This window comes from Magallana gigas, chromosome 5 (genome assembly GCF_963853765.1).
Source record: "Magallana gigas chromosome 5, xbMagGiga1.1, whole genome shotgun sequence".
In the NCBI taxonomy this organism is placed as follows: domain Eukaryota; kingdom Metazoa; phylum Mollusca; class Bivalvia; order Ostreida; family Ostreidae; genus Magallana; species Magallana gigas.
Window position 1 is genome coordinate 24,799,541 of NC_088857.1, and position 17,462 is coordinate 24,817,002.

Below are 17,462 nucleotides of genomic sequence, written 5' to 3' on the forward strand. Positions count from 1 at the left end.
AAAAAGAGTATGATTCCCAAAACTCCTCTTACAAGTTTTGGAGTAGCTACGTCATCTCTTGGAATATGATTGGGACTGTCCTATAGATGTGCAATAAGGTTTTAAAAATTTAAAGGACTATGTGCGGTATGATCAAATATCTGCCCCCGATTTCAACCAATTTTTAAATAGTATCGTATAAAAATAAAATCTTTACAAATCATTGTATAGAGGATGCCTATAACTTTAATAATGATTTCAGTCATCATTGCTCATTTGCAGTGTATCTATGACGTCACCTAGATCGCCCAAATCTCGCAAATTTGCAAACAAATGAAAATATTCTCATTTTTGCTATATATTTTGCATTCGGAAGTATAGAGCGCAGGTCTGCTCAAGTGCGATTTTAACATATGTTTTTCTTCAGATAGTTATACACATTATACTAAAATATGGTACTTGAGCAAGCCTGCGCTCGATGTTTCACAGTCGAAAAACCATTGGAAAACACCCATATTTCACCACAAAACATCAATTTATCATAATAATGCAATCTTCATGACGTCATATCTACATTATGACGTCACTCTGGTGATAACCTTTTACACCTTTATTTCCAATATGATTTTAACTATCTTTCACCTTATTTTTAAAGCTCTTTCTAAAACTTTGATTTTGGGGGCAAAAAATGCATAAAACCGCACTTAGTCCTTTCATCCAGGGAGTCAAATAGTAGCAGAAAATTGTCGTTTATCAGTTCTAAAACAAGAGGCCTAGGGGCCACATCGCTCACCTGAGCAACAATTGCCTTAATTCTGATCAAATTAGCATTACAGTATCAAAATATATTGACAACTGAGTACAGTAGATCTTGCTAAAAAAAATTGAAAATCTGCCAATTTTTATCAACCTCTTATTTTTTGGTAAATACCAAGCCCCTTTTGTTGTTGTACCTGTAAGAAGATTTTTCTCTATTCCTATATACCCCCCTCCCCCATTTCATGGCCCCATTTTTCTATAGGGAATCATGGTTTCATCAGACTTAAATCTGCATAACCTTTGCTTTCACACTAAGTACTGAGTTTTGAACTGAACACTTTCCCAGAATAGTTTTAAAGATTTTCTCTTTATATTCCTATGTAAAAATTCAAACCGCCATCACGGTCCCGCCCTACCACTAATGACTGTGATTTTGCAAACTTGAATTTACACTACCCAAGGATGCCTCTACACATGTTTAAACCCTTTCTGGCCAAAAATTCTTTAAAAAGAAGATTTTTAAAGATTTTTTCTATATATTCCTAAGTAAAAATTCATCCCCCATTGTGGCCTCACCCTACCCCTGGACTATTATTTAAACAAACTTGAATCTATATGATCTGGGGATGCTTCCACTCAAATATGGCCTTTCCAGGCCTAATAGTTTTGAGGAGAAGACTTTTAAAGATTTTCTCTATCTATAAAAATTCATCCCCCTAGTGACCCGCCCAACCCCCAGGGACCATGATTTGAACAAACTTGAATCTACACTTCCTAAGGATGGTTACATGCCAATTTGAGATTTCTTGGCCAAATATTTTTGAGAAGAAGATTTTTAAAAGATTTCCTCTATATATTCCTATATAAAACTTGATCCCCCAATTGTGGCCCCACCCTACCCCCGGGGACCATGATTTGAACAACCTTGAATCTATACTATCTGAGGATGCTTCCACTCAAATTTGAGCTTTTCTGGCCTAATAGTTTTTGAGAAGAAGATTTTTAAAGATTTTCTCTATATATTCCTATGTAAAACTTGATTCCCCAATTGTGGCCCCACCCTACCCATGGGAACTATGATTTGACAAACTTGAATCTACACTACCTGAGGATGCTTCCATTTTAATTTGAGCTTTCCTGGCCTAATAGTTTTTGAGAAGAAGATTTTTAAAGATTTTCTCTATATATTCCTATGTAGAACTTGATCTCCCAATTGTGGCCCCACCCTACCCCCGGGGATCATGATTTGAGCAAACTTGAATCTACACTCCCTGAGGATGCTTCCATTTCAATTTGAGCTTTTCTGGCCTAATAGTTTTTGAGAAGATTTTTAAAGATTTTCTCTATATATATTCTTATGTAAAACATGATCCCCCTTTTGTGGCCCCACCCTACCCCCGGTGACCATGATTTGAACAAACTTGAATCTACACTTTCTGAGGATGCTTCCACTCAAATTTGAGCTTTCCTGGCCTAATAGTTTTTGAGAAGAAGACTGGCTCAGGTGAGCTAAAAAAGGTTAAGTTTACAATACAATAAGTTTCTGGAAGAAGAGACTTTGAAAATTTTCTTAATAAATATTGACAATTTTTTTACTTTTTTAATCTTTAGTTTTTAAGATCTGTGTACAAACATAGAATTGTGAGCAAATCTCTGTATCTTGCTTATAATTCGAAGCTTAACACTCAAATATGGTTAGTAAATAGAAATTGTACACAATTAAAACACAAGAAACATGCACTATAACAAATAAAGAACACAATTTATTTTTTCGAAATGAATCATATATATACATGTACATGTATATACCTACATATTTCCGACAGCGATATCAAACTCTATTTAAACTGAATAAACTCGAGAAAATGCCGAGCATCTCAACAAAACCTATTGTATTAATCTACCATTACGCAAAATATAATGCCGAATTACCGATAGAATGAATTGTATTTCAGTACTTTTTTGATACATCAGATTTTGCTTAATTTGCGCAGGTAAACAGTTAACTGTTTGATTTACCGAAGTCTCTGTTTGATTTGATACGTAAAAATCACGAAATACAGACGATAGTTCCCAGGTTACAAAGCATAAATAATGAAAACGAAACGAAAATCAGAACAAGCTAACACCAACGTCATGTGTGAAAACTTTCCACGCGTTGATATATTTAGCCTCAATTTACTACACAAAATCGGCACCAATATATTTTGCATGTTTCAAAAATTTCCCATCATTCGCGAACTGTTGCACAACAAGCAAATTCATCATAGTCAGATCGACCCTTTTTCGTATAATGTCATGGCTGCTTTAAACAAAGAACCTCGTTTTAGATGTATGGAATACGAGACTTGGTAAAATGGGTACACAAACCCGGGCCGTGGCAAAATAAAAGCCGGGGCAGATCGGCAATCGTCAATTCCAAATACGCATTATTTTGCAGCAATATTTACAGCAAATACAAATATACTGGTCCATCATATATCCTGAAATTTTAATGAGATTGGCAGATTAATAATTTGCAGATTTGTTTTGCCCAGGCCAAGTCTTGTCTACCCATTTTACCGGATGCCGAATCCGAAGCTATTAAACTGATTGAAACACGCCTTTCCTTTATTATTATTTTCGTAATAACTCAGATTTGAAACAGAATTAGACCTTAATTTTTGCAATTTATATTTTCCTTCCCATAAGGATAATTTATGCTAAACTACGTTGAATTGGAATCAGTAGTTCTTGAGAAGAAGATTTTTTAAAATGCACCCCCCTTTTTCTACAGTTTCAAGGTTTTCTCAGCTTTGAATACAGATCGGACTTTTATTTCTGCAATTTATATTCGCCCTCCCATAAGGATGCTTTGTGCCAAATTTGGTTGAAATTGGATAAGCGGTTTTAGAGAAGAAGTTCAAAATGTAAAAAGTTTACAGACGGACAGACAGACGGACAGACGGACGGACAGACGGACGGACGGACGGACGACGGACAAAAAGTGATCAGAATAGCTCACTTGAGCTTTCAGCTCAGGTGAGCTAAAAAACCTAGATCCCCCTGCCAAAAATCAAACTTCAAAATTCTTTAAATTACATTATAAAATTGCAAAATTACCCCCTCCTAAATTTACCCTTTTCTTAATTGTCGAATGATCTATTAATATCAAAATATAATTGGGGGTCTAAAGAGTTTCATAAACTGGTAAAAAATGTTGTTGTTTTTTTTTTTTAAATCACATTACATCTTGCATTATTGACAAATGATCTATTGAGATATGATCAGAAGTCTTCTTTTCTACCTGGGGATCAATAACTACTGTAAAATTCAAGTTAAAATTAATAACAATAAATAATTAAAATTAAATATTTATCCTCCACATCCAACCCCCCCCCCCCAATCAAACCTGGTTCTAAAGATTCAGAGTCTTCTTACATGTGTATGGTAGCAAATTATAAATCATTTCTTGATTGGTATTTTTCTCTAAATGCACATTAAGATTTTGGAAATTGCTTTTTAATTTTTGAGATAAACAAAATATTGTATGTATTCGGGGCAACAGTAAAGTCTCCTAAACAAAGCAGGTTCATCATTAGGCTAGGAATTACCCACATGGGTCAAACACTACATATGAATAAGATACAAGAGGCCAATAGGCCTTAACGGTCACCTGAGTAGCATACAACCCACACACAAACTTGCCGAGGAGTCTTATAAATTCATTAAATTGGGTTTCATTCTGGAGTAGACAAATTATAAATTTGTAATGACGACAACTTCCCTGCCTGAAATCTTTCAAAAAGAACTATGAAACCTATAATTTTGGTGAAAAACTTAAAGATCTGGTCTACAAAATCATGAATTCAGTTTTCCTTTCAGGTGTGTGGGATTAAAGAAGATAATTTTTAAACATTATATGCATTAACACCTATACATCCATTTTGGCCCAGCCCTAGAGTCAAAACCCATACCCCAGGGGACATGAAATTTAAAATTTTAGTAGAGGACTTCCTGGCAAACATAATTATGAAGTCAATTTTTCATACAGATGTGTGAGAATAGAGAAGAAGATCTTAAAACATTATATGTGTTAAGGGGTAGCTGATATATAATTTCTGAGCTACATTTGGGAAAAAGAACTCCAAGGCCTTTTGTGGAAATGACGCTGAATTTATTGTGGTTCTTGAAATAATGAATAAATGGTTTTCACAAGTGCAGCTAGGTGATCAAGTATTTAAATAAGGACTGTGATATTCATGATTGGACTGGAGTGTTCAACCTTTGGTGTTGTACCCGACGCTGTGTTAAAACAGAGTTTGCATTCTGGGTCCTAAGTTTCTAAAGCAAGTTTGGGTTTAGGGGGATCTACTTTCTTAGGAGTACTGGACACTTGAAGTAACTTTTTATACTCCTCTACTGTTAACACCATGTAACCAGGATGTTTATTGACCTTGTCAATGTACTTAGAGATATTTGTCTCTTTCTTTTCTAACTCTTTCTTGTCTAACTCTTTCTTTCCTTCCTCTTTCTTGTCTAAGTCTTAAACTTTCCTTCTTCCTCACCACCTGAAGCCATGATTGTGTTTTTACACAAAAAATGGTAACAATTAGCCTTGTAGTTTTTAAGAAGAAGTTAAATATGTAAAATTATTAACGCACGATGGACGACACACCACAACGGACGAAAACGGATAGCAATAGGTCACCAGAGTAAACTCAGGTCATCTAAAAATACATTATGATTTCTAGTTCTATAAAGTCAGGGTGTCTTCAAGGGGGCATAACCTATATACCCATAAAAAGGAATTTTTAAGGGGGGGGGGGGGGGGGGGGAGGGTCTTGACACCTCACTCCCACTCATTTTCTAAATCCATGCACACAATGATGTTGGCACATAGAAGAAATCTAAAGCCAGCAATCACCGAGGGGAGGGGGCATAATTTTATTTTATTTGTAATAATTATAAAGACCATACTTTCTATGACATGAAATGTTAAGATATTTGATTAACTTAAAAAAATTAATTCACATGCAAACAGTTCAACCCAAAATCGTACTAAAAGGCCTCTCATGTGTATTATGGGAATGGATCTCATCCTCTATGAAAATTATAATTTTTAAAATTTACTGGAAATTGCATCTACATAAGCCTTCGTTTTTACTAAAACTGGTACTTTAACAAAAACAGTATTATTTACGGGCAAACACTTGGTGCGGGTATTACTGTCTAATGACAGCATCTAGTTATATTTTCAAATACACTCCAAAACCACGTAAGACCTAAGAACAAAAATCACACATTAGTTTTATAATTACATTACAGAAAAAGGTAAAACTCTTCATAAATTAATTCAGACAAAACAGTCTTTTCAGAATGCAATGAGTATGTTTAAATTATTCAAAGATTAATTTTGGTAAAAAATATTGATATATTCTAGATTCTGCCACAAACAGCTTTAAATCATGTAACCAATAAAGTCCTTCAATAGTCTATTTTTTGTGGTGTCTCTCAAACACCAGTACAATATATCTTCTAGAATGTCAGATTTAGATTCTTGAATAATTCACCAGTGTATCAAATTCCCTCCATCATCAGATAGTCAATAGTGTTTCAAACATTGACACTGAATATTAAAGCAACCTTTTTCACAAAGGATCAAGCTTCATACCAGGTCATTATAACTTCCTTGATGCAACTGATCACAAATTAGAAAACACAATAAAACTGCCACTAATTCATCATTTAAAGGTGGTAAAATTTGAAACCATGCATGCAGATAGTTCATTTGTTGATTTTGGAGTCAGGTGTGTTGCACAGAGAGAGAGAGAGAGAGAGAGAGAGAGAGAGAGAGAGAGAGAGAGAGAGAGAAAAAACAATAGATAGAGAGAAGTTAGGATGTAGCAAGAGAAAAGAAAGGACAAAGAAAGACTAAAATAGGGGCAGAGAAGTAAAGCAATGTAGTCAAGAATTAATAAAATAGTTTGTAAGTAATATCATTTTTTTTAAATCATATTCATAATCACAATATGTTATTATCATACAGTAAATCAAGCTTTCAGCTTAATTAACCCAAGTGAGATTCCTTGATACTAAAAGTTGTGTACTAATGCATTAATCTGATTGACAGTATCACAGTAAGATATTTACATAGGATATATTTATAGTCATATACAGCCTACTCCATATAGGGTGATTTCACCATGCATCGGACACCTTTGGATTTTTCCCTTTGTTCACGCATCAAATATCGTCCAAATATAAATAAAACTTGTTTTTAAAAGGTACAGGTTTTCCCCTTGCTTAATTATTGGAGAAAAAATTGTGAAATTGTTAAAATGTAGAAAATAAAGCAAATTAATGAAGTGTTGAACTATTTCACCATGGATCGGACAATATTTACCAAGCATCGGACAGCTATAGCAGTACAGTAGAGATTAAAAATAACAACATTTTCTGGTTTTAATGCAAAAATACAAAGGTTCGGAAAAATTAATTTATTCAATTGCTATTCAGATTTCTGTTAATGTAAATCCTCAAATCTACATATAGGAATTTAAACTAGTGCTTCTGTTTAAAGGAATATTTATCATAAGGGGTTCTTTATCGTGCCAGCACCTACAGGAATTTTGGACTAAAAAGGCTGTATCCGTAAAACTCGATTTTTAAGTTGTCTGAGGAAAATGTTTGTATCAATTATTTTTTTAAATTTTTATTTTACTTCACATTTAAAGTATATCACAAGGAATGGGCACATAATCTCCATATTATTAGAAGAAATCATGCAGTGAAAACTGTCCGATGCATGGTTAATTTGTGTCCGATCCATGGTGAAATGAACATATGGTGCAATAATGACCTTGACATTAATTGTTCAAATTTCTTGGACTTATTTTAATCAAATTTTGTTTCAAAACTTACTTCTTTTCAATTATTTTACGCAGAGAGTGCATTTTCACTAATTCACAATCAAACGCACAACATTCAAATGATGCTTTCGTGTAAAATCTTCGTAAATAAATTTTCAATAATGGCGTATTTGATGTCATTTTACGATGCCTATATTGCTAATTCTTTGATAATGTGACTGTCAAATTCTTAATAATGATAAAGTTCATTTGTTCTAATTCAGGAATATACGAAACAACATGATCGCATGCACATTTATTTGTATATTTATAAACAAAGTTGTCCGATCCAAGGTATGTGCCCGATGCATGGTTAATTCACCCTAACTGTTTTTTCCCCATTCTAAGAGGTCCTGCTCTGCGGGAACCCTAGAATGATTGTTCTGTCCGTTCGTCTGTCCATCTGTCTTTCCATCCTCCGTCCGTCTGAGATCGCTTGTCCAGAGCATATCTTCTCGTTCCCGTTGACCTTATCTGGCTCATACTTCGCTCACAGAGTGCCATAGGGTAAAGGGTGTGCAGTGACCTTGAAACATGCTTCTAGATTTAAAGTTAAGGTCATAGCAGAATTATAAATAAAATCCTTGTCCGGAGCATATCTTCTCTCCCTTTGGTCCAATCTAGCTCATACTTCATTTATAGAGTGTCTATGGTCAAAGGAAGTGCAGTGACCTTGAATAAAGTTTGTATGTCAAGGGTCAAGGTCATATTGTACCTTGCAAAAATCATTTTTTATAGCGTATATATACTTTCTACTTAGCCCTACTTGGCTCATACTTCACATAAACAGAGCTTATGAATATGAACCAATTTTCAAGGTCAAATGTGAAGGTCATAGCAAAATTATTTGAAAAATCCTTTGTCTGGAGCATATCTTCTTTCCCTTTGCTCCAATCTGGCTCATACCTCACACACATGGTGCCTTTGATGAAAGGGTATGCAGTGATTTTAAGTGATGTTTGTAGGTCAAGGTCATATGAGATCAAACATAAATCCTTTTTTTAAGATCATATATACTCTCGACTTAGACCCTTTTGGCTAGCTAAAAATTCTTTACTTAAACAGAACATTTTAGTTAATGGCATGCATTGACCTTATATCCAGTAAATATGAAGGTCATAGCAGATCAATTTTAGACGGTCTGACCAAAGATTATTTCCCATTTTGTTCATCTGTTCAGATTGAACAAAAATGTCTGTGTATATGTAAGGCATAATGAGATTGAATTAGAAGTTCTATGCCAGCTGGAAAATTTCGGAGTTATAGGTCAAAATAAAGCAAAAGTCTCTGAAATCTTTTCATCCTTATAGGTCCTAAATTTGATGTTTTTACTAAATTTGCCTTGTCAATTATATTTATCTTAATTTTCAATGTAATACATGATTTATATTAATGAATCTTCAGTGTTTGCAGACGCTACATTATATAGGGTTCATCATTGCGTTTTGGTTTTTTTTATCATTTTACAATGTTTTGATTTCAGATTAAAGGTGGATTAACAAAATTTACTCTATTTTGCTTCAAATTCTTACTAATTTCTTACTTGTCTGAAGTGCATATAATAAATACTCAGTCAATTGGTTGTTATTTACTGTAGTACCATATATGCATACAACAAAAGTGCTCCTCTGAGAACAAACGAGATGTAAACAAAAAATGAACTCTGTAAAAATTTGACCTAATTGATTTTAGGACCTTTAAAATTTCAATAAAAAATGGAAATGTCTATTTCATCTTTACTATAACAATATACATATATCTTGCTACTTAATTTTAATGCAGGAGGAAGCATAAAGGAATGCTCAGCTCTTCAGCACGAGCATGATTTCCACCTCCAGCCATGTCTGACATTTTGGCAGATTCAGTTTTATTGATATGTGTTGTTGATTTTTATTAGATCAAACCTGATTTTTAAAAAAGCTGTTTTGACAAACGAACATTGACAACAAAATACAATTTAAAAAAGTTATTTAGTTTTTGCTAATAGAATTTTTTTAGTGGGAGTATTTCAGTGAGGCAGGTGAGCGGCAATTCCAAACAAACAATAATTTCATTTTGGCCCATATGAATGATTATGTCTTGTATGCGTATAAATATATCTTCAAACATTCTTTGCACACAACATACACAATGAAATCTCTTTTCAGGAAAATTTTAGGCTTAAAGTCCCCTACATTTTTTGTGACAAAAAAAAATGACTGATCAAGGGTTTTCATAAAATTGAAATAAAAAGCCCACCAATTAACATGGTCACTTCAACTCCCAATGTTTTCGACTGTTTAACCTGTGTATAAATTCAAAAGACATTTCCTACATAAATCAATTTGAAAGTTAACCCCACAGAGAGCAACAACTACCTGTCATTTGATTTCCTTTTTGGAAGGTGAAATTTTCAGTCAACAAAGAATAAGGTCATAACTACTATAGTACCTTCTACAAGTTTTACCGAGGACAAGAGGAAATTTTCAAAACTCTTAAAAATCATAAATTGAAGAATATTTAGGGTCTTCTGTTTCCAACGGAAGACCCTATTGTTTTTGTTAGGTTTCTTTTTCACAATTATTATTCTTTTTTTCTTACCACTTTTCTTAAAACTCAAATATCTCGAATATGCTACAATGGATTTTTATGAAAGTTTTACGAATAATACAAAATACCAAGGTCTTTAATCATGTACATTTTTGTTGATGACGTCACTTCCGGTCGGCCATTATGTTCGTTTTTCTTTCTTTTTTTTAAGTGATTTTATGCTCCCTTTTTCTCAAAAACGATTAAAGATACAACATTAAAATTTATAGGAATAATATGTTTTTGAATTCTTAGTGATGATCAGATATAAACATCATCGTCCGTCACTTCCATTCCGCTCAAACAGCATTTCTAGAAAATTGTGTTTACAATTTTTCAAATTAACAAATTTACAATTTCTTTTCATTAGAATATGTTTTAAACTTGTCAGATTTTAATATAAGCTGGTTGTCCATCACTTCCGGTCGTTACCGGAAGTGATTCCAAAATTTCGATTTTTAAAGCACATACGTTTTATAGACATTTTTGTACTGAATACAAAACTTAAATCAGACAATGCTTTGCAGAGATATTGCAGTTTTTAAATGACCTTTTCCGGAAATCTCAATATTGCAGTGTAGGTCCAAAAAATAGTTTAAAAGGAAGCTGATATAGTAACTCATACCAAATGTCAACATTTTGATTTAACCCTATCATATATTCATAATCAAACGGAAGATCCACTCGATGCTCGCAATGTGATCGTGTCTAGTATTATTTACATTCATGTCTGCCATCTCTTGATTAACTGTCAGGGACTGATTTATAAAAAACAAACACCCAAAACAAAATATAATCAATCAAAATAAAAAAAAAAATGATTTGCAAATCAACTCATTGTCTAATTTTTTTTAAATCATTTTCATGAGTAAATAAAATAAAATTTTGCCCATTTTTGAAAAAAAGTAAAAATAATTTCCCTATCATTGCATTAGGGACGTACAGGTGAATCTCGTTAACTCGAACTTCAGGGGACCATGATTAAACTTCGAGAGATCAAGCGTTCGAGATCGACAGTTTAAAAAAATCTGCAAAGGACTATATATGATAAGGGCCTAAAATGGCCCCCTAAAATGAACATCATCATTTTCCTACCATTCTTTGTTTTCTTAGTACAGATATGTATGTGATGTGTTTACATAATATTCATTTTGGTTCAAGTGCCCATAATTTAGAAATATGACATTGTAAAGACAACCTTTTCCCGCTATTTTTGCATTTTTAGCGTAAAACAGTTTGTTTTCAAGCAGTTTTTCCTTCCGAAAACATAGAGCGCATTCTTGAACAAATAAAATATTTTAATCAGAGATGTATCTAGCCAAGACTGATAAGCGACAAAAAAATTGTCCTTGTTCAAGCATGCGCTCTACATTTCCCATTCGTAAATAGATAAGAAAAATGTCACTTTTTGGCTGATTTTGATTGAATTATAGAAATGGCGTCACTTCTGACGTCATATACTGTCAATGAGTGCAAATAAATCAAATAAATAGATGAAAAATATATTTTAAATCAACTCTTCTAAAAAATTAGTTAACATTTTATTGTACCAGAAACACTTAAAAAATGGCGAATTATGGGGGCGAAATTGAACTCTTATCATATATAGTTCTTTTTGTTCCGGTCATTTTGGTTCTAAAATTATAGTAGCCGGAAATTTATATCATAACATGGAAGGATAGTCTGACATGATTTCAATCAAATTTTCTGCTACATTACCTCAATTTAAACAATACAGAACTTAGTTGTGTGGTTTTTAAGTGTATTTTTTCACGTTAAAAAACTTTTAAGCATATTATGTTTTCTTAATCATTATGTTAGAATATTTTAAATAAAGAGCAGTTTACTGTAACTTTATAAGTTATTAAAATAAATAGATCAGTTACAAATTACCTATCTACCCTTTGAAGGAAGCAAGGGGTAGTGTCACTTACATAATCAACCAATTAACACTTCCTCGCTAGCCCCCAGGAGTTCACTCAACCATCCAGGTAAGGTCCATGCGGAGCTATAATTATACGCTTGATCGGCCGTGTGTGTAAACAGCAACCACTTCGAGTTATCAAGAGTGAAAAACAATGAAATATGTATAACGGGACCCAGGTTTCACTTCGAGAGATCGGAGTTCGAGAGATCAAGAGTAAATTTGCTTAGTTATATAGGGAAAAAAATCGGGACCGTGAGTTCACTTCGAGAGATCAAGAACTTCGAGAGATCGAGTGTCACCTGTATATACTAACGGGATATGCAACTCTCGCAAGTCCGCCGAAATCATACGGTACGTGACTCGTAGGTCATTTTTAACTTGACATATCTATGATGTTACCTGATATATCGTTATAAAACCTTAAAAAAACTATCTTTAAATTATTCTAGATTGAATTGTTTTCTGTACTTAAAAACCCTGATCTGATCATAATTATGACGGAGTTCTCAAAACCCCGAGACCAGTTTTTGCCCCATTTCCGAGAATACGACAAAATCGATGTTTATTTTCTTTATATCTAAATTAGTTAACTACATATGAATAAAAATGTATGAAAAAGCTATTTCTTTTAACAAAAGAAATTAAGTAATGTAATCAAAATTGACATATTTTGCTGGGATTAAACAGAGTTTTAAAAACTTGTCAAGGCTCGCGTGATAGTTTGGGAAATTAACATGGCGATTGTAGAAGTTGCCTATACCGTTAGTATATACGTCCCTGATGTCATGGACCCAAAAATTATACTGTTGCAGAAGAGGGTTTGATTGAAAGTGCAGAAGAGGGTTACATAAAGCAAACAATTTTTTTTTAGGTTAAAGTGGTTTCATCCTTTTCTCACTATGTTCTTTTAACACAGATACCAAATCATAAACTCTTTGACGTTTGGACTGGCACAAAACGTAGGTTTAATATTACTCGACTGCATGTTAAAAGTCTAATTTCTCATTTATGGCAAAATGGTGAACAAAAAATAGATGTACAGAACATGTACATGCATTTTACAGCCATAAACAAGACCCAGCACAAAAGATTGGTTTTAAACACTTTCAAGTTCATTCACTTTAATTACCTTTTTTGGTCTTTGCATTCCAAACACACAAGATAAAGAACTTGGCATAGAATTATTGTAGCCAGATTGGGGAGGGTATGCACTGACTGGGGGGCTCCTACTGGAGAAATGGGCAGACATTTTTGAGCAAGAGTTCGCTCCATCAGGATAGTAATTTGTGGAGTTGTCCTGCCGCAAACAGTCCAACGGAAGATCATGTTCACTGTACTGGCATTGAGTTTGTCTGCATGCGTTCTTACTGTAACCTTCTAGTTGCATTGGAGGCATGTACCCATTAGAAGGATAGTGAGTCCCCGGTTCTATTTTGACTCGATTATATGTCGACATTTCACACCGTGATGGTCCACTGTTGTACAAGCTAGTGGAGCAAGGCAATGACTGAAGAGCTGTATAGCAACACGTATCTTCCATGAGGTTTTAAGTTTTGGGTATTATTTTCCTCTCCTTTTTTTCTTAAACACAAGCACACACACACAATCACAACAATACGTCTCCTATTTTGTAGTGCAGCACTACAGAAAACAGGCCAAATGTAACAGCAGTGAAAAACAATAACATGAAAGTGCTCACACAAGCTGGCACAGTTCGGAAATCCCTCAATCAAATGTTATCTATACACAGGAAACAAAAGTTTCCTGGGATGCTTAAATACCACTTTACTGCACAGGATTAACACTATACTCTCTACTAAACTATTCATTTCATAAAACGGAGCATTTCCTTTGAAGATGTCAAACAAAAGAGAGAGAGGAAAAACGACACATTCACGACCCTACATACCGAGGCAAAGATAATGTAAGCTACTGAACATCGACCTATGAACGTGATAGTAAAGGGAAGGGGGACCATCAGAAGATCACCTGTCTTTTCCAGGCGTTTACATTCATGCATGGCACGCTTGTTTTCTCAATCGTTTCCACCCACTTTTCATACGTAGAACTATTAAATATTACTTGGAAAGATAATTACAGACTACCGAACGTATTGGTATTATCAGCCGTTGTATTGGGTGATATTGTTACACATGTACTCTTATACAGTTATATAGGCCTAGTATGTTATGTACGTAGAAATGATGTTTCTTTACAAACTGTGTGAACTTACAGCTAAAGGACCGTTGATATCTGACCAAAGGAAACTCTTTATGCAAAAATGCCCTCTAAGCGTGAACTTTCAGTATCGCCAAAGGCACTTCAGTGACTGCATTTCCAGGAATCAGCTGTTGTGTTCATTTCTTGGAAATGGGTCGGCCATGTTGATAGGTAGTGGTATTGTTTCGCCCCTGTACATTTTTAGCCCGCCTCGGTTAGGGATTTTCTGTATTCATTGTTTAATTCTTAAAGTGTGAATTCTTCAACGCTAATGATGAACAAAATAACCTCGAAGAAATACTCATAGTGTATCACTACTATTTTCTGTACTGCTTCTATACACATTTTTTTTCGGAGGAGTGGGTCCCCTAAAATAAAGCATGTAATTTTTGTAAAATTCCTTTAGATCCGCAGTTTTCGGCCTTAGGCCTAAATACGAATAAATTCTTGGGTGCATACAGGATTAAAATGAGAGAGGGCACTAGTTGTTGGCAGGGAGTATGGGGGCCACATTGAGGCCCCCATTTGGTCCAGGGTAAAGCCCGGAGGTGGAGGTACCCCGGGAAGCTCCTTAATTTTTAGAGATTTTGAGAGGCAAAAATGAATTAATGAAAATAAATTAAATGAATAAATCAAACTTAGACTTCTGTGATATTTCTTTTCGTGATTATACTTAAAAAGTAATAAAAGTTTCATTACAATTTTCAGGGACGTCTGTAGTAATCCCATCAAAAGCCTCTGCCTTGCAGAAATATGATTGCCAGAAGGAGTACTATGATTTAACTTTATTTTAACAATTTTAGGAGGCGCCGGGTGCCCCCTCCTTAAATCCGCCACTGAATTTTTTTATACTGTTTAAACATATATTTGATGATATTATATCTAATCAAATTTCCAACTCAAGATTGCTACCATAACACAAAATAGTTCCATCGCACCGCCCTCTTGATTCTTCCAGAGATGTCATTCGTATCATATAACACTATTCTGAGAAAACTCTCAAACTCTAATGTATAAAATGGAATAAAAAAAAAGGACTATCGGGTGTTAAGGGGATACTCGGGTATAATACCGTCATCTACCGAAGCCCCTTGGTAAAACTTCTGTCCTTTACAAAAATAAGTCATGTTGTATTTCATTTGATGAAATGAAATAATATCCGAAAGGACACTTCTGTGGCAAACGTGTTTTAACTACAGGCGCTCTCCAGTTAATTTTGTAAATGATGAACGATATCTATTTATATGTCTACCCTCTATGTATGGCACGTCAAATTCACAAAAAATGAAATAATCATAGTTCCACAGTCGATAAACTAGGTTTAACGGTTGTAAACTAAAGTTTACGGACAGAAAACTATAGTTAACGCCGTTAATCTATATTTCACATCTGTAAACCATAGTTAACGCGATCATCTATGTTACAGAAATGTAACACTATGATTAATATTAACACTGAAACAACCATTTGCGATTGCAAAACATAGTTTATCTGATAAATACAGTTTCACGATTGTAAAACTATGATTAAAAATTCTTAACCATAGTTAACGAATGTAAATTATAGTAAACAGATGTGAATCTATATTTACATGTATCAGCAAAATCTATCGTTAACGTTATTTGCAGACATATAAACTTAGATTATGATTCGTTAATTATAGTTTACAACCGTTAAATATAGTTTTACAGATGAAAATTATAGTTTACGGATCGTTAATTATAGTTTAAGAATCGTTATCTATAGTTTACGAACCGTAAACTATAATTTAACAATAAACCTTTGTTAACTATAGTTTAGCGTCCGTAAACTATTAATAGTTAACAGTCGATAAACCTAGTTTATCATCTGTGAAACATTATTTGACACATTTAATCTATATTTCACATCTGTAAACCATAGTTAATGCGATCACCTATGTCTCAGAAATGTAAAACTAAAATTAACACAGAAAACAACCATTTGCGTTTACAAAACATGATTTATCTGATAAATATAGTTTCCGGGCTGTGAAACTATGATTAACAACATTAACTCTAAACTATAGTTAACGAATGTAAATTATAGTAAACAGATGTGAATCTAAATTTATCAGCAAAATCTATCGTTAACGTTATTTGCAGATGAATAACCTCAGATAATCATTCGTTAACTATAGTTTACAACCGTTAAATAAAGTTTTACAGATGAAAATTATAGTAATCTTATCGTTAACTATGGTTTACGGTTCGTAAACTATAGTTACCAGCCAATAAACCTAATTCATCAAATGTGAAACCATGTTTTGCTCATTTTTCTGAATTTGGCGTGCCATATCTATAGTGTATACAAGTTATCCTCTAGTCTGAAGAAAAATTATCGGATTTTTTTTCCGACTGAGAGCTATAGACCTGCAGCTATGTATCTTGTAGCGCAATAGACTCAAATCAAATCAATTTCAGGAAAATTAAGTGTAAAATACGATTATTTATCATGACTTTGAAAGCACTTTTAAAATGTAAATGACAAACGATATCTATTTACACATAGGCGTCGGAACCGGGGGGGGGGGGGGGGGGAATACCCCCCCTTCTTTTTTTTTTGCAAAGTAAGACATAACCATAAGGCACATAGCATCATAGAGGGTTTAGCCCCCCCCCCCCCCCCCCCCACTTTTCTCGTCGTAAATGTAATTGTTCCTAAATTTGTAGACTGGGGATAAAATTGATTCTGCTTTACTAATCATTGAACCAACAGAACACTTACAGTGTGACGATAAAATAAGATAAGATAAATAACGTCTCGTTCCAAATTGCGCAAGAAAACATTAGATTTTAGAATTACTGATAAGGAGGCCATAAATGCAATAAATAATATTAAAAAAAATAATAAATCTGCTGGACTAGATGGTATTAGAAATGAAATACAACCTCTTCTTCGATACATATTAAAATTGTTTAATCTCATACTTTCCTCTGGAAAATATCCAATAGAATGGAAAACTGGTTTTATAAAACCAATTCATAAAAATGATAGTCCATATGAACCCTTAAATTACAGAGGAATAACAATAACTTCTTGTTTATCTATGAGGAATAAGAAATCATTCTTTCAGTATTATGAGGTGATAATTTTGGTCG

At 33.8% G+C, this 17,462-nt stretch overlaps 1 protein-coding gene across 5 annotated transcripts in view; it reads right to left on the reverse strand.

Moving 5' to 3' along the window:
- Nucleotides 1–17,462, reverse strand: part of LOC105335326 (signal transducer and activator of transcription 5B) — a 179,915-nt gene that overhangs the window by 159,104 nt on the left and 3,349 nt on the right. For 2 of the 5 annotated variants that reach the window (XR_010714000.1, XM_034453996.2), the window contains exon 1: nucleotides 13,253–14,015. The exons of 1 other annotated variant lie outside the window; for it this stretch is intronic. Coding sequence is in view for 2 of the 4 variants with exons in the window: in XM_034453996.2 (XP_034309887.2) it covers nucleotides 13,253–13,663 (411 nt within the window). In the remaining 2 variants the exon portion in view is untranslated. Of the gene's footprint in view, nucleotides 1–13,252; nucleotides 14,016–14,356; nucleotides 14,532–17,462 lie in introns of those variants that run through there. 2 more of the 5 variants (XM_066084669.1, XM_034454005.2) reach the window with 2 other exon arrangements.